General features: G+C 44.3%; 1 protein-coding gene across 3 annotated transcripts in view; it reads right to left on the reverse strand.

Annotated features, from left to right (window-relative positions):
• Positions 1-21,790, reverse strand: part of PFKP (phosphofructokinase, platelet) — a 64,046-nt gene that overhangs the window by 22,072 nt on the left and 20,184 nt on the right. For all 3 annotated transcript variants that reach the window (XM_081164234.1, XM_081164233.1, XM_081164232.1), the window contains exons 4-13: positions 13,698-13,775; positions 11,094-11,283; positions 9,394-9,559; positions 8,103-8,147; positions 7,906-8,014; positions 6,612-6,707; positions 3,872-3,964; positions 2,820-2,945; positions 1,951-2,015; positions 788-857 (exon numbers count right to left, since the gene is read on the reverse strand). In XM_081164234.1, the coding sequence (XP_081020360.1) occupies positions 788-857; positions 1,951-2,015; positions 2,820-2,945; positions 3,872-3,964; positions 6,612-6,707; positions 7,906-8,014; positions 8,103-8,147; positions 9,394-9,559; positions 11,094-11,283; positions 13,698-13,775 (1,038 nt within the window). The remainder of the gene's footprint in view (positions 1-787; positions 858-1,950; positions 2,016-2,819; positions 2,946-3,871; positions 3,965-6,611; positions 6,708-7,905; positions 8,015-8,102; positions 8,148-9,393; positions 9,560-11,093; positions 11,284-13,697; positions 13,776-21,790) is intronic.

Genomic DNA, 21,790 nt, shown 5'->3' on the forward strand with positions numbered 1-21,790 from the left:
CAAAACCAGTATGTACATTTCTCCCGACATACATTAGCACTGGGCAAAAAACCTTGTTTTGAAATACTGTTCAGCTGACTAGCTGGTAGACCACTGTAACACAGCTTGCTGTATATAGATGCATTCAGCACCTCTCGTAAGGTCCACCTTTGAATTTCACAACTAGACATGGAATTGGTATCTGAGAAAGGCCTAGACCTTTCAGGAAAAATGGTATTTTGGGAGTTTAAACAAGGAAATAGACATGGCAATGTTTACAAAATTTAGACTGTTTACAAAATGCTGTATTTACAAAATTTAGATCACTGCCTGCCAGGTTTCAACTCAATATACAAGTCCATAGTCCATAGATGTTTCCATGGAGACCGTTTTCAAAATTCTGAACAACCTGCTGTGTGTGTTTAGATGCTTTCTCAACAAAACACGTAGCGTCTTCTACTATATAGAGGACAGTCCTCTATTTGAAAGCAGTTGAAAAGCAGGAAAAGTATAAAGAACCGTAAGGAGGAAGAGGAAGGGCCAATCTACAGATTGGCATGTTTGCTGTAAGCCATCCATTTATTAGCTCCTGGGACAGCAAACTGAGTAAGGAGAAAGTTCTTCCCTACAATGGCAGGATGGTGTTTCTATTTAAACTGTAGCAACTATTTTTAAATTCATATACATCAGCATTTTCAATTTTTATGCAAATTGGCATGCCCTTTCTTGGTGATGCACTTAATTGGCCACCCTAAGGACACAGGAATGAGGAATTAACCAGACAACTTGACAACTATCTAAGAAGTACCTTGGGAAGGTCAGCAGCCGTCCTTTTGGTAGACAGCAGCTTGTAAGTATTCAAGTTGTTCTCAAAACTCCTGCAACAGAAAACGATATTTTCATGCTGTTGTCTGAATAATAAAGCTATTTCACAATGTTAGAGAATACCGAGAGGTATTTTTCTAACCTAAAGTGTCACTCAGAGCATTTAGTAACTATATATCTTTACTCGTTACTTGGTAGATTGTATTTGAGACATAGGTTGTAGCCATTGGTGTCGCTCTGCTGACAGAGTCACCAATTCCGCTTCTAGTTGGCTTGGGAACCAATGGAACAATGTGAGATGTGGTTTAGGGGACTGAAGGTGGAAGGGGGAACTGGTGAAAAATTCCCCGCTTCCCGGCTAGGCTGGTAGACTCCTCCATTTCCACCAGTGCTTTCCATCATCAGCCCTTCAACTTCATTGGATACAAATCATGGAATGTGAATGATTTTCCCTCGTGCAACTTGTTTTATTTTGGAGAGGACTGAATGGGAAATATCTTCACTCTGCTTTCAGCGGTTTGATTTCACCTCCAGAGGCGCACTCCCATGTCTCTTGAGATAGACAGATGCCAACAACAACAAATGTCTCATATACATTTAAGACAGGCAAATGACCACTTATGATTTGCCATTTGAGGGAATCTTTCAGAAATTACATTTGCTCCTCCCTGTGCAACTCCACAACGAATACCCACTTAGCATTCAATATTATGTGCTCTATGAACTGCGAAAAGCAATGCAAGCACCATTTCTGATGAAATGGCATTTTAAATTCTGCAGAGATAATACTGGTAGAATTCCTTTTCTGGTATAGAATTGGCCTAGAATAGTCATATAACTTTGGAGGGTTTGGGGGGTTAAAATGTGTACACTAGAAACTAGAGTAAAAGAATCTATTCCCCCCTGTTCCTTAGCCATGAAAAATAATCCCTTAACACAGGCATAGGCAAACTCGGCCCTCCAGATGTTTTGGGACTACAACTCCCATCATCCCTGACCACTGGTCCTGCTAGCTAGGGATGATGGGAGTTGTAGTCCCAAAACACCTGGAGGGCTGAGTTTGCCTATGCCTGCCTTAACACAATTAGCTATGATTTATTGGAAAAGTTATTGCTGCCAGCAGAGAAATAAACAACAGAGGAGTACCTTCCACGAAGTTGCACAGCGTCACTGAATCTTTTTCCGTCCATGGCTTTCTGTACATCTTGGGTCTTTTTGAAATAAAGAAGAAAAAAGGTCATCATTTATTAGAAAATGATATTATCTATGACAATGCTAGAAGGCTATGAAGTAGATCCGAATGGTGACAATCGCTATAGCCTTGCTCAGGTTAGTAAATCCAAATTATTTCAGTGGGATTTATACTGCAATCTGTCTACTTAGAAATAAGCCCCGCTGAGTTCAATGGGACTGGTGTCTCAGTAGACATGTATATAATTGGACTCTTAACCAGCCCAGCACTTCAGCCAATGTTACTTCAATGCCTGGGAAAGCTAAAGCATAAATTTTAAAATCAGAAATAAACAGGAAAGGACTATATTTTATTAGGTTCATGGTCTCAAATCATGCATTATAAGACTGCAACATACAGAATACCTCAATTGAACATTATTGCGAAGGTTTTGGGAAACCAGAATAATCTCAGCATGCAGCTCATTGGTATGTATGTGTATTATGGTATGTGGGTGTTACTGTGTAGTCACTAAACTAAACTAACCACAAGAAATGAGAGTTTAAATAGCAAAAGACTCATTGCGAATATAAATGTGCAGCTACTATGTTAAAGGCATCTGCATTACAAAAGGTAAGCAGTGCTGTTTGCTGTCAAGATTCATGGGGCAGTAACGAATAGCCCAGTTACTGTCACTGAAGGAATGACTGGAGTTCATTGTGCCCAACGTGGATAAGAGTTCTGCTCACATCTTTCCAGGCTCCAAGTAACAACCAACTATTGATGGCTAACCAACAAGAGAGTGTCAATGAACAAACACAACTGCTTCTTTTCAGCAACTCACCATCTGCACACACTCCATTAAAGGCAGGCGGACAGCTTGGTTTCCAGACAGGGAGACCACACAAGCAGGAGTTTCAGGTGTGCCCTCTAGAAGGGCGAGGACAGCCTCCACACCCATGCGACTTGCCTGAAAAAGAAAAGAAAAAAAGAAATCCATAAGAAACCTTTAACCATACGTGAACATTTTGCATGGAGGCTATGCCGACTTTGATACATGCCAGCAAGCATCTACAGAATGTTCTTTGTAAAGAACAGTTTCACAGAATTAGAAATAGGGAGGGATAATTACCACAATACTATAAGAACAAATGACCACAGGTTGCTTTAAAATCTATCGCGGAACAGATGAGAAGGCAAAGAGCTCCTAAATCATGTACATAATTCCATAGCCAATCAAGAGTCTACTTCTTTATCTATATGGTCTCTACTTCCATTTTGCTAAGCACCTATATATGTCCTTGGAAATCTCAATGCTATTCCCTGATCAGCAACTCATTGGGCTGGGAAGTCAAATCTTGCAGGAAATAGGGCAAAAAGAAGTCCAATCCCCACTGCCACAAATATTGCTTATCCACTCTCCCCTTTTTCCTATGGAGAAGACAATGAGCAGTGGTCAAATAGCACCCTTCAGAAGGCTAGCTCTGTGCTAAGGGCTGCCAGGTGCAGGCTGCTTCATTTACTCTGGACCAGCCATTTTGATGGAATATTGCAACGGGAAATTATGAGACAGACAGAAAACTGATTTCAGTGTTAGATGCTGTATGTGTATTACAGAATTACCTAGTCCTCCTTGTCCAGGGTGACATACATGGTTCTACCTTGTTTTATCCTAAAGGTTGGCTGAGACTTATTGTCCAAAAGCCAGAGAACATAATGGCGGAGTACAAATTTTAATCCATGACTTGCTCATTTATGTATGACCTTCTTCTCACTACCCCACATACTAGAGAGCCAGTGGCATTTGTGACTGTTCTACAATCTGAATGAAGACAAGGAACTATGTAACACCCTAAACAGCGGCGCTGAACACACAGGCTGCCTGCAGCTACTTACCAAAATCCTATCAAATGCAGAGGGAGTGCCTCCCCTTTGCACATGGCCAAGGATAGTCACGCGAGTGTCATACCCTAGTCGCTGCACCACAAGCTGCAAAAAAGACAAAGTGTCAAGTTGAAGACGAGAATAGGATTATTCTGCAGCTGCAGAAACACATTGGGGTACTAGTGTGCCTGAACAGTAGGTGGAAATCCTAGTTTAAAACTTTAAGAATGCATACAATACAAAGATTATGAAGTGTTAGGATTCTTTAATAGTGATGGAGCAATGCTCTCAAATCCCTTTAACCTTAAGGCAAGCAAAATTGATCCCTATGTAAGCAAGTATTTTTAAAAAGTGAAGGTGGCAAGGTTTCAGAACCAGTTTGACTAGAAGCAACAGCAGGATAATAATAAAAAAGTGTGTACAGCACTGGCAACGATGTCACCACTGCTCCCACTTCGAGTCTTTGAAAAACTATTGTTTATCTTCATCTTTAAAGACTATTCCCTATAATAATTAAAGCAGAACATTTTGAAATTACTTAACTCTAGTGCGCAAATATTACACAAACAAAAGAATAATTTTTGATGTTTCTTACAAGGCTGAGGTAAAAATATCTACCATTGTATACAGAGGAGTAATAGCAAGGAAAAAACCAGTCATGTCCTACTCCTTGTTACAATCAAGTCTGTACTCTCCTAACTCCAGATCTGTGAAAACTTTTCTTTCTGAACAAACAGACCAGAATACAGTGGTACCTCGGGTTAACTACTTAATTCGTTCCGGAGGTCCGTTCTTAACCTGAAACTGTTCTTAACCTGAAGCACCACTTTAGTTAATGGGGCCTCCTGCTGCCGCCGCGCCACCACCACACGATTTCTGTTCTCATCCTGAAGCAAAGTTCTTAACCCAAGGTTCTATTTCTGGGTTAGCGGAGTCTGTAACCTGAAGCGTCTGTAACCTGAAGTGTCTGTAACCCGAGGTACCACTGTAAGGTGGGGTAAGATTCCTGGAGAATCTGGCCTCTTTCCAATCAAGCTTAAGAATTACAACCTGACAATGGGTGACCCTGTAATCCCAGACTTTGACTGGACATCTTAGTGGGACTGTTTGGCTATTAATCTTTCACCTACCTCCATGTATGGTAACTTTACGACAAGGCCTTGAGGTACAGGAGTGAAAGCCTGAATGCAAGATCTCTCTTAACCCAGGATACAGAAAGTGATACAGAAAGGGGTTTTGGTATATGGGGTTAGAGAGAGATCTTGCAACTAGGCAAATCTCCAGGACCAGATGGGTTGACTTCCAGATATTACAAAGCTTTGAAGGAGTGGTTATTACAACCTCTGAAGGAAGTCTGTAATGAAATTCTAGAGGGAAAAAAGGCACCAGAATCGTGGAAAGAAGCTTATATCACACTCATACCGAAAACAGAGACTGAAAAGACTCAGCTTAAGAACTACCGCCCTATTTCATTACTTAATGTGGATTGCAAATTTTTTGCAGACATTTTGGCAAAAAGATTGAAAAAAGTATTGATGGAAGAGATTCATAAGGACCAAGCAGGTTTTCTCCCAGGAAGACACTTGTCAGACAATGTGAGGAATATACTGTATTTTTTGCACCATAACACTCACTTTTTTCCTCCTAGAAAGTAAGGGGAAATGTCTGTGCGTGTTATGGAGGAAATGCCTACGGGTGGCATGCCTACGGATTTTCCTCCTCTAAAAACTACGTGCGTGTTATGGTCGGGTGCGTGTTATAGAGCGAAATATACGGTAATAGACATTTTGGAATTATTAGGGGTTTTGGTATATGGGGTTAAAGAGAGATCTTTTATCTGAACTATTATGGGATCTCCCTGTTTGGTATTCCCTTTTGTACATTGTGAGGAAGAGGAGAAGGGGTAAGGAACCACACAAAGCACTCGAAAGTTTGCAGTGTGCTGAGGTGACAGAAAGTAAAGTCGAACAGTCCAGGCTCTACATCTGAGTCAGAGGTGGTTTCAAAGAATTTTTACAAGTATAAATGTGTTGGCAGCAGAAGCAAAGGTAAAGCGTATGCAGCAGGGAATGGCCACACAATTTTGAAAGGCTGTGTGTTCAAGCTCACCCCACCCCCACTTGCAAAAACTGAAGAAACCCATACTATGTCAAGGTAAGTTTTGGCCTCCTTGTGGTTTGTGCAGCAGCATCTTACTCATCTTGGAACTATTTTCCAATCCACATTAAAGTGAAGATTTTTCTTCCCTTTTACAGCACTTCTGGGTCATTGTCTGGCTGAACAGTGAAACAGTTTGTTCTGAGAAGTCTTGATGATAGAGCAGGCTCAAATTGCCGGGATTGTAGCCAAGTTGATAAGTGCCAAACTTAGTTCATATAATGGATATAATTTGATAACAAAAATCAGTTCAGCACTGAGAACTGAAGGCATCCTCCTTGTTTTGAATGTTTTGACCAGGTCCTACAAAATACCCAAATAACACAGTATACTCATTTGTATTTGTATGTTTGCTTTATGCCTTTTAAAAGGCAGCAACTAGGTTATAATCATAGTTACTGAGATTACATTACTGCTAAAGGACACAGATATAATATTTATTGTATTGCCCGAAATGATTAAAATGCAATCAACCATATAAAGAAAGGCTAATTATGTTCATAGAGAAATTATACACGCTTTACGCTATGTGGAAGAGAAGCATTCAGTTACATATATCCTTGGTAGAAGATTTGATTGGAAGCTTGATACTTACATCCTTAACTTGCTCTGAAGTTATAGGCTGATTGTGGCAATCAATGGCACCTTCTGCTACAATTATGATATTCAGCCTTTTCTTTCGTGCACGGTTCTAGGGTAAAAAAATGCAGAAAAGTCATTAAATCTGCCTCATGGTCTGAGACCACAGCAAATAGCTGAAGTTCAAAGCTGGGCTGCACCTTGAAAGCTTCTCAGACTATTGCAACTACTTATTGTGTTGTTGCAGTTTCAAAAATGAACATTAATCACCCCACAGACCTTGCTAAACCAGGATAAAAATAATGCTTTCTAACACATTTTTACCACCTCATTATTGCTGGCAACCCCAGCCAGCTGCGGATTGCCTTGTTGGCAAATAACCCTTCCTCCTTGCAACAGTAACATCATCATATAGCCCATGGGCAGGCAAACTAAGGCCCGGGGGCCGGATCTGGCCCAATCGCCTTCTAAATCTGGCCCGCAGATGGTCTGGGAATCAGCGTGTTTTTACATGAGTAGAATGTGTCCTTTTATTTAAAATGGATCTCTGGGTTATTTGGGGGGCATAGGAATTCGTTCATATTTTTTTTCCCCAAAATATAGTCTGGCCCCCCAACATGGTCTGAGGGACAGTGGACCGGCCCCCTGCTGAAAAAGTTTGCTGATCCCTGATATAGCCGATCAGGTCTAAATCCTCAACACTAGCGATATCTTCCATTCTGGACATTAGCACCAAAGATTAGAGTCAGGTGGACGACAAAGCAGTTCACAAGGGAGTGCTGTCATTGGTCACCTAAATGCCAGGTGCCTGCTGGCAAGGGGGTGCCTGCTACCTGAACATGTTCCACAGACAGGGCCGGCCCACCCATGAGGCAAGGTGACTGCTTCGGGTGGCAGGATTCACAGGGGCAGCAAATTCCTATGTGGATCTTTATTCCCCCCCTTGTTCCTGATGTAGTTTTTCACCCACCCCTTCTTCCCTGGCAGGGAGGAGGGCATCATTTTGTGTTTCACCTCAGGTGCCAAAATGTTTTGAGTCTGCCTGGATGTGCCTTCCCTCTATGATGCCCTATGGGTGGGTGGGTGGTCTTTACTAGGTGGAAATGGAAAGATGATGAAAAAGAGGACAATTTCGCAGTAGGAAAACAATGCTGTGGAACACTTCTTCTATTTTGGCTCTACCTAGGACACTGCAGGGTTGAAAGCTTTCCGGCCATCCCTGATCTTTTCTTTGAGGAACCTAGTAAGCTTTCAAAGAAGCCTAAGAGATCCCAGGACAGAGTTTGAAAGCCACTGGAGAAAATAATTACCTCAGAAAGCCTAGAACACATATGATCTTCCCATCCTTCCTCAGGTGGATATTCAGGAATAAAGACATAATCTGCACCACAGGCTAAGGCACTAACAAGAGCTAGGTACCTAGAACAAAATCAGAAAATCCAAATGAGAATGTGAACTATATATTTCGGCAATTTTAACTAAATGTGGTGTTGGCAGACATACGTACCCACAGTGTCTCCCCATCACCTCCAGGACAAAGGTCCTCTGATGGCTGTAACAATTACAATAAATATTAATAGCGTCACAACAGCATCAAAGTATGAAGTGATATGTACAAATGCACAGAAAGAAGACAGGCGATTGTTTGGCACTATAGAAACTATATTTGCGCTTATGTTTTCTGTCTCCAGGCACTTCTTAACTTTCTGGTTTGCAGCGTACTATCATGTGCCATTATTCTTTGCATTCTTATTTCCCTCCCAAACTAAGATTGCAGACCACTGTGTCACACTAAATTTAATGAAGTCATGCCATTTAAGAGAGAGTGTACAGGTTATTCCTCAAATCTTAATTGCCTTTCAGTGATGGCTACTATTTGAAAAACTGCAAAACTAGGCCACTCCTCACAATCAAATCTCAATCCCCCCCCCATTTTTTCACAGAACTAAACTACATACAAAAAAGCAATATTAAAGCAAAGCCTAACTTAAAAGCCCCTGACCTATGCAAGATGGGCTTTCCCCCTCTTTTGACCTCCACATGCAGTTTTCATACCACTGCATGTGTCTGATGATGTGATAAATACCAGCCCAAGTGGTGACAGGACTCAGCTGCCATTCCCAGGAATCCAGAAATGCCTTCCAGAGCTCCATTTTCCTCTGGCTACACAATGCAGAAGGCTGCAAGCCTCCACAGAAGCTGCTTAAATGCCATTGATTTCAATAGTATTTAAGGAGACTACGGTCAAAAGTTGGAATGCAACACCAATCTGTGTTTTAGCATTGTGTGAATGAGTAACTGTAAGCCTTGACCTCTCTTGCTCCCTGCTCCTCCTCTGGAACTGCTGTGAGGAGATTGGAGGTATGTGCTTCCTAGTTTAAACTAAGCAGTTCCTCAATCCATCAGAACTGGGAGCTCCAGTTAGTTTAAACTGAGAGTGATAACCCCTTTTTGTCCTGAGGGCAGCATTCTGCGCATGCCAGTGGTGGCAGGGTAAAAAATAATAGTGGATGCAGTCAAAGACTGCCAGATCTTTCCACAAACACACATTACAGGAAAGAAAGATAGGGATGCCATTTTTGACATCCTTGTATGGATTCTCATCTAGCTCCTCTCTTTGTCATAAAATGCAACGCAGGCGGGTTTGCCGTGTGCACATAACCACCCTTCCGTCTTTGGCAAAAGGATGAAATTTATACAACTTCGGTGCACTTTAATACTGCTAAATAAAAGAACCATGGCTCTTAGCCATTGCCCAAGTGGCCATCTTAAAATTTCACATCCTGAGTTCAAAGTACCTTTGAGCAGTGGTCATAATGGCATCCACAACTTCAATGATTCTGTGCAAGGCAGAGTCAGTGCCAATGGTCATATCGGTACCACAGAAGTCATTGTCGATGGAGCCAACCATTCCCACAATGTTGAGGTAAGCGTACTTCTTGATAGCCCCTTTTTCAATCTCACCTGGCAAAAAAGCAAGAGAAAAATAGATCCAGGAATGTCTGACAAACACCACATCCCTCCAGTGAATTTAAACCAATGTAGCTTTAGCATTTATTGGCCTGGCGTGTGTAAGAGGCAAGAAAATGCTCTTCGTGAAGAAAGGATTAAGTGAATTAATGCTGCATGAAGCTTCGCCAATGAATGGGAGTTTTATTTCTGCCTTCAGTTATTGGGAAAGAATGGGGAGTGGGCTGGGAAACCAGAGGTGTCCTCATTTTATTGGGGTCATGGAACTGAAGTTTTGATAAGACTGTGCTTGTATGAATAGACAAAAACAACAACTATTAACCTTTAAATGTAATCAGTTGTGCTCAATACAACACAAGGTGGTCCAACTGGTGGCCTCAGAGTCACTCCCCCCCCCCAAGTAATGTTTAGAAGGGTAGAATGCTTGTTCAGAGTTTTACTCCAAAGAAAAAGCAATTGTTTTCACTTAGGAGAGCTCACATTGAAATTTTTAGGTTTAAAACTCTTTATCCCTTTAGGTTTTGTGGTGTGAAAATATGATTGCCAGATGTCACTAACTGTGCTTCAGAGTTTGACCAAACTGAGTACTGCTTGAAAGGCAAAATACACTTCTGTTCCCCAGGGCACTTGCTGGACAAGAGAGGATCCATTGCAGAATACAGTAGCTGGCCAACCTGAAATAGTGACTGAGATTCTCATTTGTCATCCATGTATTACAAAGGCTGGCCATTTTCAAAGCAGCCATATGCTCTTTATTTGTTATTAAGAGTTTCACAAAACCAGTTAATTGTATCAAGGGCCATTATAGCTCCTCTACTGTTGAAGATGTTACCTCAGTGCTACGCAATCTCAACCAGGGATAAAACTACACGGCAGTGGCTATCAATACTGGCTTTTAAGGGCAAAAGCTAGGATTAAGAGCCTAATTCTGTGACAGAGGCAAGTGGGAGAACAGAACCGTCTAGGTACAGTTTGTCTCTCAGATGCCTTCTTGGAATCAGTAAGGAAATAAGTGACAAACTGCATTGTTGTGTAACACTAGTACCTCAATCCAAGCACCTTCACCTCTGTATCCACTTGCAATCCTAGTGTAAATGCTCCCCAGGTATGGAATACTCTCCCCTCCAAGCTTTGACCAGCACAAACCTTGGTTATATATGAAGACTCTCCTATTCCACAAAGGGTTTTTGAATGGGCTGTCATGTGTCCAAGTGATATTTGTCAGTGCATGTCTAATCTGACAGATATATTTAACAGAAGGGAGAAGGTTGCACTTTAAAGTATATTCTACTTGGTTTTTATTTAATTGCGAAATGCTCCGAGATCATGGTGATGTAGGGAGGGATATAAATCTTATACAATAAACTAACAACGTAAGAGCTTATACAGCACAACAAATACATTTTCTGTGCACTTATGCGGCACTTTTCTGCTGATGTACCAAAGGTGGTTTGCAATTTAAAAATACTAAAATAAATGACACAGAACGTGAGGAGCTTAATGTCCCACAAGCTTAACCACGACTTACCATTTTGTGCCAGTTCCTCTAAAAGGCCATTCCACTCCTCACGGAAAAGATTAGCCCCTGTTAAGCTGCCGTCTCCACCAATCACACAAAGGTTAGTGATACCACACTTCACCAGATTGCAGGCTGCCTTCAAGCGGCCCTCCCGGGTCCGAAAAGCTTTGCAGCGGGCACTGCCAATGACAGTTCCTCCCTTCAAGATAAAAGAGAAGAATCTGGTTGAGAAAACAAGCTCTCCAGATTTTACTTCCATTGCTATAAACACTAATGCAGAAGCTGGTGTTGGCAGGAGTATGATGGAGTATATAGTCCATAGGTAGGCAAACTAAGGCCCAATCGCCTTCTAAATCCGGCCCGCGGATGGTCCAGGAATCAGCATGTTTTTACATGAGTAGAATGTGTCCTTTTATTTAAAATGCATCTCTGGGTTATCTGTGGGGCATAGGAATTTGTTCATTTCCCCCCAAAAAAATATAGTCTGGCCCCCCACAAGGTCTGAGGGACAGTGGACTGGTCCCCTGCTGAAAAAGTTTGCTGACCCCTGATATAGTCTGCGTACATTTCCTACCTTTGTTGTCAGCTGTAAACACTACTTGGTTAAAGAAATATGCAACACATATACATTTCCTTGTCCTTGGGGGATTGAAAATGATTTTAAGCCATTGCGCATATTTTGTAGCTCACTGGTTTCAAACTATTCCTTTTATTCTAGGGTCTAAATTCATTATTAGCGGTCAACCAACAGCACCAATGATGAGACAAAAGGTCACCTTCACAACCCGCTAGGGCTCTGACACATGGTTGATACTTGCCATAGCAATGCCTTTATTAGCAGGGAACTGAGAACTGAGGATGGCAGAGAGGGAAAGCAAGGTGGCAGAGAGAGTTGACTCAATTGCCGTAACAAGAGAGACACTTCCTCTCTGGCCAGGAAGCCTGGAGGTGGGTAGCTAAGAGTGGGTTTCCTGTCAAACCTGTTCATAAGTCAGCTAGGCACCAGACAAGAAGGATCCGTCCTGGAAGCCTCAGCTGGTAAAATGTTGAGGGCAGTAGAGAGTGTGGGGAGAGAGGAGGTCAGCAGTTGCTGTTTCCCTCTCGTGCCTGAGATCCAGGCTAAAATAAAAACAGAGAACATTGATATGGAAAGGTTCCCTATACCATGTGCAGTGCTTGTCCGACAAAGAACAGCAACAGTATGTTGATTTTCTGCAGAGGTCATTTCATTTCAGATCAGTTGGATATTTGGGGGAGGGAGCAAGAAACAAGAAAGGAGAGACTAGGGTCAATGTTGTGAGTATAAAATGGGATAAGCCCATGCGTGCTACACTGAACTCCGTGAAGAAAGGGCAAGATGCAGGTGTGAAAGTACAACATTGACCAGAAGATCCAATATTTTACATTTAACGGACTTTAATCTTCTTTACTTGGCTTACGCACAAAGCACAGCATTTATGGTCGTCTGGTATAGATGGTGACTAAAAATGATGGCTGGTAGTCAGTTATGTATAAACTTGAATTATGGATAACAGATGTGATAATAAAGTGATTGCTACTGGGGAATAAACAACATTAATGACAAGTTCCTTACTAAGTAACACACACATTACTGTTACTCATGACTATAGGACAAAGTAGCATTTCAGCCAGGTTCTTTTTCGCCTTCCTGCTATCATTGCACAACAGTTTCCTTTATTTCTTTATCTATTTTTCAATCTGGATTTGGTATTCTGTTCCTCCACACCTTCAGAACTGCTGCTGTGCAAGATTTAAAAGTCAGGAAGAATCAGTGTTTCAGCTGAATCTTATGAAACAGATAATCTGTTCCGTTAGTTTTATAGTATATGGTTCAAAAGCATAAATCCCTTCAGTCAAGGTTTAAATCACATTTATTATCCTTGACTGAAGTTCTGCCACTGGTCAGAAGTATTTTTTGCATACTAGAAGACTGTCAATATAAGAGAAAAGTGTTATGTAATTTCCTTTGCTGAAAACATGCTAGTTGCTGATTACGCAATATTAATTCCTCTTTTTTGATGCAGGAAAAAGAATTAAAGCTATGTCGATATTTTGCTCTCAGAATGGTGTCAGTTTACTGTGGTACAGGGCTCATCTACGCTGAAATCGTTTCTTGGCACTACCATACCCATACGTGATGCAAGTCACATCAGGCAAGGAATTTTCCTGCAAGAGGAGCCAAGCTCAAGCCAACACAAAACAGTTATTAAATCCTGAAGGCAACATAGGAACATTTTTTATACTGACTCATACTAGAAGGGGGAAATAAAAAGCAGAGAGACACCGAGCTCTGCTGGCATCCTTCTGCTTGGATGCTGCTCCATTTCTCTTCTCTGAGAGTAAAAAAAAGAGAGAACAAGGCTGCCCAGATATTTGTGCACTGAAAATGTTGGATGGTGACAGAAGCAAAAATTCTAAGTAAGTGTATCTAAGACTTACTTTCAAATAAACAGGTTTGGGACCGAAACACAAAGCTGTTTAGTGCAAAGCATTTTGCTTAATTACTAAAACATTTTATTCATTAGCTCTTTAGGGATGGTTTTTAGAAAAGTAACACACTTGCATGAAAATGATTCTTAATTCAGGACCTACCACTTGAAGGATGCTTGAAACACTTTCCCATGTGACTTCAACAATGTTTTCACCTCCATCAACCATGCCCTGGTAACCCTGTGACAAGAGAGAAACATTATAGAAACCTGACATATAAAAAAGAGCATTTATTTAAGAGGGGATAAAATACAATTGTAACATAAAAGTGTTTTTATGATAAAACTTAGCTAAGATTATGATCAAGTAAAGTAAGATGGATAGGAAAGAATGAGAATGGTGTCACCATTGCAAGCAAGAAGATTTGAAATGAAAGGCTAAAACAGTTTAATATCAGCAACCACAGGAGCCAACTCTTAGGGGCAGTTATATGCAGTCAGGGCAAATTCAAATAGGTCCCATTGCTGCAGGAGAAGGAAAAAGGCAGAACCACACACAAGTAGTCTTTGGGGGAAGCTATGAGAGCATAAACATGTTAAGAACTATACATTTGTAGTGAAGATAAACCTTTTGGGTAAAAAGGCTGGTTTATGTATACGGTGTTAGGGCACTGTGATTATCTGCAAAATTCCTAAGTGCTACCTGTCCCTTTCTCTGAATACACATTTCAGAACAAATCTCTTATCTATAATTTTCTCTAAAACATTGTTGCTTTTTCTTTTAAAAGAGCTGATTGCTTGTTGGAAGCCTTAATGTTTACTGTGTATCCATTCCCTACATAATTTGACTGTACTTCCAGCTGAGGTAATGTAAATCAAACCAAGTTTGCAGCTGATAAACCTGAGAATGTTGCAGTGCTCACAGAAACAGAGTAAGCATAGAGACAAAGGCGTTCACACACAAACACAGAAAATTCGACACTAATTACAAGTACAAGCATGTTACAGCAACCATGGCTACTCTCCACTGCAGACAGAGGGCAAATCACCAGAACAACAATGTCCATTGAAGCTGCTGTGCTCATGATGGTTTCTGAAGTGGAGCGGAGGAAATCTCTGTCCTTTCAACATATCCTTTGGAATTTCCCAGCCTACGTGCCATGGCACCGGATTTGCCCGATTATATTCTGGTACCTACAACAAATACCTCTTTGTGGCAGACCCATGCGTTCAAGAGATGTTGGCTATGATTCATTCTTCAGCTAATGAAGCATTCAAAAAAACAAAACTGCATCTCATCATATGCTCCAGTTCTCCCAGGGTAGTCCTGAATTTCTGATCCCTATTCCTAAAAAAGAGCGGGTCAATTTTCTCACTCTTTTGATTTTTGAGGTTTGGGATGAGGAGTACCTTAATTTTAATGTTTAAGTTGGTACAATATTGTGAGGGTTTGATTAGCTGCTTGTGCGTGAAAACGTGCTCCCTCAGAGTTTGTGCGCCCCCACAAACCTCCGTGTGTGACGGAGCTCCTCAGACATGTCTGCTCTAGTCACTAGTAGAGTCCGACAGTGGCTGCCTGCGGAAGCGTTTCCAGCAAAGAAGTTCCTTAACGGAAACGCGTCTCCTGGACTCACGGCGTGACAGTTTCCTGCGAAGTATGGGTCTCCCTATGGGAGACTCCGATACCTCCCCACTGTTCTCGCTGGAAGCCTCCCTGAGCCCTCCCTCCTGCTCGCATTCCCTCAGAGACCCACTCCTCCCCCTGCTGGTCCCTGCTTCAGCAGTTGAGTCTCTTTCATCCTGCCTGAGTCCCTCCACCACCTGATGCTCTGATGGCAGTTCCCTGACATCCACTTCCCCTCCAGGGCCCCCCTCACCCCCTCCCAATTCCTCCCCCCTGGGAGGTGAAGGGCTAAAACCCCGAAACGAATCTTCCTCATCTTCTGACGTCTCGAACAATTCTCTCCATCGATCGTCGTCCTGGCCAGCTGAATCCTCCTCTTCAGAATCTGGGAACCCCTCCAACTCCTCTTCCTCGTCGGTGGTGGCAAAGTATTCCCTTCGGAACCTCGCTACAGGCTGAGGTTTACGTGGGAACCTCTGATGAAAAGTCTCTATTAAAACCTCGTCATTGACATCCTCTGCCCTAACCCAGGTGTTTTCCGACTCCGGTTCCCCTTCCCACATTACCAAATACTCTACTTGATCTCCCTTCCACCTGGAATCGAGGATCTCCGCTACATGGTAGCTGTGTTCCTTCTCCTCCATTGCTGGTCCCCTAGTGACCCTCCCCTCACTGTCTCCTCTATACGGTGACAGCAACGACCTGTGAAAAACTGGGTGCAGCTTCATGTGGTTCGGTAACCGGAGCCTGAAAGCCACTGGATTGACCTGCTGTATGACTTCAAACGGACCCAGCCTTTTGGGTCTTAATTTCTTACAACCTCCTTTGAATGGCAACCCTTGGGTTGACAGCCACACCTGGTCCCCCACCCTGATGCTTTCACCTTCCCTTCTGTTTTTGTCTGCTTGCCTCTTATATTCCTCCTTAGCCCTGTTTAAGTTGAGTTGGAGCTGGCGATGGATCGCTTCCATTTCTTCCACGAACTGTTCTGCAGCTGGAACGCTCCAGTTCTCCCCCTCCCCCCCTGGGAAGGCTCTGGGATGGCACCCGTGATTAGCCAAAAAGGGGCTCATCCCCGTGGACACGTTCTCTGCATTGTTGTAGGCAAATTCTGCCAACGCCAGCTTCTCCACCCAATCATTCTCTCTGTCATTAACATAACACCTCAAATATTGTTGGAGAACCCCATTTGCTCTTTCCGCCTGCCCGTTGGTTTCAGGATGACGGGCCGTCGAGAAATTAACCTCTACATGCAGTAAGCTCATGAGCTTCCTCCAGAACCTGGAAGTAAATTGTTTCCCTCGGTCTGAAACCACCCTCAAGGGGGCGCCATGCAACCTAAACACATTCTCTACAAACAATTTGGCGGTTTCTTCTGCTGTAACCGCATGTGAGCAGGCTATGAAGTGGGCCATTTTAGTTAACAGGTCTACTACAACCATGATGGCTGTTTTCCCTCTAGACCTTGGCAGATCAGTCATGAAATCTATTGCCACTGCTTCCCACGGTCTCTCAGGTGTGGGCAGTGGTTCTAATAAACCAGCCGGCGCCTGCCTCTCCCCCTTGGCTCTTTGGCATTGTTCACACCCTCTCACATACTCCCGCACATCTTCCCTGACCTTGGGCCACCAAAATTCCCTGGTAACCAGCCACATGGTTTTGTGTTGCCCAAAGTGCCCTGCTGTGGGGCTATCGTGCAGCTGCTTGAGTACTTTCTCCCTCAATTCCCCTTCAGGTATATATAACGCTCCCTTATAATACAATGCCCCATTTCTCTCCTCAAAACCACCGGGTTTGTCTTCCTCCCCTCTGAGATCCCTGAGTTTCCCCTGGGCGTATGCATCCTGCACCGTACCCTCTACCAATTCCCTTTGCCCCACCAAAGTCGCCCCACACACCCAGCGGTCCTCTGGAATGATATGGGTTTCTTCGGGTGCTCCCTCCCCCTCCAAATATTCAGGTTTGCGTGAGAGAGCGTCCGCCCTAACATTCTCTGGGCCTGGCACATAACAAATCTCAAAGTTAAATTTGGAGAACTCTTGGGCCCATCTCAACTGCCTTTGGTTGAGCACTCGCGCCGTTCTCCAGTACTCTAGATTTTTATGGTCCGTGCACACTTGCACTTTATGTTGTGCACCAACTAGCAGATGCCTCCATCTCCGGAACGCCTCATGAATAGCAAGCAGTTCTCGGTCGTACACCGTGTAGTTCCTCTCGGATTTGTTCAGCTTCCGCGAGAAGAAGGCACACGGACGCCACTCCGACTCCTCCTTCCCCGGCTGCAGAAGAAGCACCGCCCCTATGGCTCTGTCAGATGCGTCTGTTTCAACCCTTAGCTTCTTTCGTAAATCCACATGCAGAAGTTGTTCTTCAGAGGCGAAGGCCCTTTTCAGTTCCTCAAACGCTCGCTCCGCCTCCGCCGTCCATACAAACTTCTTCTTACTGCTGAGACAGTCAGTGATGGGCGCCGTCAGATGGGCGAAGTTGCGGATGAACTTACGATAAAAGTTTCCAAACCCTAGGAACCTCTGCACATCCTTCTTGGTTTTGGGTGTTTTCCATTCCAGCACTGCCTGTACCTTGCCGGGATCCATGGCCAATCCCTTGTCTGACAGGCGGTACCCCAGGAATTCCACCTCCTTGGTATGGAACCGACACTTCTCCAGTTTGACCCACAGCCTGTTGGCTTGCAGTCTGCTCAACACTTCTCTGACGTCTCTCACATGTTGCTCCTCATTCTCAGAATACACCAACACATCATCTAGAAAGGCAACGCAATTCTTGTAGAGCAAAGGGCCCAGCACGTGGTTCATAAAAGATTGAAAACACGCGGAGCCTGCTTGTAATCCAAATGGCATAACGAGGTATTCAAACGCCCCCAAAGGGGTAAACATGGTGGTTTTCCATTCATCCCCTTTCCTTATGCGTATCAGGTTGTACGCCCCCCTTAGATCCAGCTTTGTGAAAATCTTTCCCTTCCTCACCATGGTCAAAATATCATCAATTCTGGGCATAGGGAATGCCACCGGTTCAGTCACTGCATTCAGCCGCCTAAAATCACATACAAGTCTCGGCTTGTCCGCATTTTTTTTGTCCACAAAGAACACTGGGCTCCCCCCTGCTGCTTTGGACTCTCTGATGAAGCCTCTCTTCAGGTTCTTGTCAATGAACCCTCGCAACTCCTGCATTTCCCTGTCTGACATGGCATACAACTTGCCCACGGGAAGCTGTGCTCCAGGGAGTAAATTGATCTGACAATCAAAGGGTCTATGAGGTGGTAGTTGGTCAGCTTCCTTCTCACTGAACACGTCGCTGAGATCTGCATACTGTGGTGGTACCTTCACCTTCCCCATTACTTCAGTCCCTGCTAGGGTGGCTTGGGCCCCTACTGAACCCTTCTCCCCTTTGCAGTGTTCTAGGCAATGTGCTGAACCAAAGGACACCACTCTTTGATGCCAGCCAACCAGCGGATCATGTAGAGCTAGCCAGCTCATTCCCAAAATAATGGGAGCGCCTCCCAGGGTGGCCACATTAAACGCTATCAGTTCTGTGTGCCTTGCCACCCTCATTATCATTGGGACAGTCTGCAAGCGGACTCCTCCTCCCAACAACTCCCTGCCATCAATCGTGGTCACCTGCAGGGGGTTGCTTAAAGGGATGGTCTGTATCTGGTGTTCAGCAGCAAACTCCTTGCTCATAAAATTGCAGGAGCTGCCTGAGTCCAATAGCGCCTTTATTTTTAGGGGGTGCCCATTCTGCAGCTCTAGCGACACTTCAATCACTAGAGCAGGTCGAGGAGCTTCTGGCACGGGCACTTTCACTGCTCTTTGGCCTGGCTGCAGTGCCCCAATTGTGGCAACCAGGCGTTGGCTTTTACCTGCTCCGCTCCCCCTTCTTCTCCCCCCTCAACAGCTCCCACCATCCCTTGCCATTCCTTCCTCTGGGGGCAGACTCTGGCAAAGTGGCCTGGCTGTTGGCAGAGATAGCATTTCCGGGGGCCCTTTCCCTCCTTCTTAGCTCCCTCGCTGGTTTTTGAAAATGCGCGCGCGCGCGCTGTTCCGATTTCCATCGGCTCTGCCGGCGGGAAAGCTGGCTCAGGAATGTCTGGAATGCGGAACTCCTTCCAACGTTCCCCTCTCCCTTCCCGCCTCTCCAAGGCTCTTGCCTCCTGCCGCGCTCCTATGGTCAGCGCAGATTTGGTCAGCTGATCCATAGACTCCGCCCTGGGGCTCCGTGCCAGCTCGTCTTTCACCCCCGAAGAAAGACCTTCTTCAAATAGCATTTGAACGGGTGCCGCCGATAAATCCCAACTCAGTCTGTGAATCAGCATGGTAAACTCAGTCCAATATTCACGGACAGATCGACTCCCCTGCTTACAAGCCATTAGCTGTCTGCGCACCACCCCTTCCTCAATATCGCTGGAAAACATGATATCCATTGCACGAAAGAACTTCATTGTGTCCTTTAGTATGTCATTGTGCGTTGCCATTAGGGGTCGAACCCAGTCTCTAGCCCCTTTCTCAAGATGCCCAATTACAAAAGCAACTCGCGATTCCTCATCAGGGAACTCATCGAACTGCACATTAAGGGCATATTGCATCTCTGTCCTAAAAGCATGGTAGTCCTTGGGGTCCCCCCCAAATTTCTGCACCAATCCTGGTACCTTTCTGGGGAATTGAGTGGCTCTCCCCTTCTTGTCTGCATCCTGAGCCCTTCTCTCCTCCAGCCTCGCCGTCTGCAGGGCCAGTTGAACCTCCAACGCTCGGTATCTATCTTCCAAGCTTGGACCAGCTCCAGCCCCTGCTCCTCCGGTTCCGGTTGGTTCGCTCATGATGCCTTCTCTTGCACAGGCAGCGTACAAAGACTGTCGGACTGCTGTGAGGGTTTGATTAGCTGCTTGTGCGTGAAAACGTGCTCCCTCAGAGTTTGTGCGCCCCCACAAACCTCCGTGTGTGACGGAGCTCCTCAGACATGTCTGCTCTAGTCACTAGTAGAGTCCGACAGTGGCTGCCTGCGGAAGCGTTTCCAGCAAAGAAGTTCCTTAACGGAAACGCGTCTCCTGGACTCACGGCGTGACAGTTTCCTGCGAAGTATGGGTCTCCCTATGGGAGACTCCGATACCTCCCCACTGTTCTCGCTGGAAGCCTCCCTGAGCCCTCCCTCCTGCTCGCATTCCCTCAGAGACCCACTCCTCCCCCTGCTGGTCCCTGCTTCAGCAGTTGAGTCTCTTTCATCCTGCCTGAGTCCCTCCACCACCTGATGCTCTGATGGCAGTTCCCTGACAAATATGCACTAGAGTTGCTACATTTTCCATTTGCTACATTTCAGCACCATCCCGAAATGTAACAACATCCCGTCTCTAGAAGCAGATGCACGCCACTTCTTAAGCAAAGATTATTTCACAGACTGTAGCTGGTAAGGTTATAATGCTAGAAGGCATTTGTGGTTTTCTAGTTACCAGAATCTCATATCACACACTTCTTAAAAGAAAAACCAGTGGCCAGACTTTTGTGGGTGGTGGGGTGGGGGACAGAATTGCAAATAAACTTCTCCCTCTATTCCCCCAACACCCTTCTATCCAGATAATAGATGGTGCTGAATGTGTTTGAATTAAATCTATTCTATAGTAAATCCTGATCCATTGTGAGGTTAAGCAGTGTATTAAACTTCTCATTTAGGACACGCTAACTGCTGCAGTCTAAATATATTCAGCATCCTTTTCTTGAATATATCACAACACCCACACTTGCTGAGCTAAAGTGGCCCACTTTTTCTTATCTAATGTTGCTTTCTCATATACTTGAAAAATATTATGCTTAATAAAGGCATAATCTGACAAATTCCCAGATATCTAATTTCTCTTGATTTATACCTAGAGACTATTAGCCACTCAATAACCTGCTCATCCATATTAATGAGCAATAATTATAATTTCGCCTCATAAACATTGTATCTCGAAACCTTACCACGGGGTGGGGAATCTGGGGTGGGGGTAAATGCAATACTGTATGTAGCCCTCTAGATTCTTCCAAGGGCATACCCCTTACTAATCCTGCTCTGAGCTCTACAGAAGTGCTTTCGCCTGAATGTGGCTGTGTGAGTGGAAACCTCTGGCTTTCATGTGGCTGGAGCATTGCTAGCTGAGCCTCTTGGGCTTGCCGATTGGAAGGTTGGTGGTTCGGATTCCTGTGACAGGGTGAGCTCCTGTTGCTCTGTCCCAGCTCCTGCCAACCTAGCAGTTCAAAAGCATACAAGTGCAAGTAGATAAATAGGTACCACTCCGGCGGGAAGGTAAATGGCATTTCCGTGCGCTCTGACTTCCATCACGGTCCTCAGTGCACCAGAAGCAGTTTAGTCATGCTGGCCACATGACCCAGAAAGCTGTCTGTGGACAAACGCCGGCCTGAAAGCTAGATTAGTGCTGCAACCCCATAGTCGCCTTTGACTGGACTTAACCATCCAGGGGTCCTTTATCTTTTTTTACCTTTACCTACAAAGATCACATCTATGACTCCATTCCTCTGGATCCTCACCCACTGCTGGCTGGCATGTAGCCACCAGAAGGTTAAAACAAAAATAAATTAAAGTTGTTTTGTCTTATACTTTTAATACTTTCTGGGGGTTTGGGGGTA

Source organism: Podarcis bocagei, assembly GCF_964188305.1.
Source record: "Podarcis bocagei genome assembly, chromosome: 12".
Classification (NCBI taxonomy): Eukaryota; Metazoa; Chordata; class Lepidosauria; order Squamata; family Lacertidae; genus Podarcis; species Podarcis bocagei.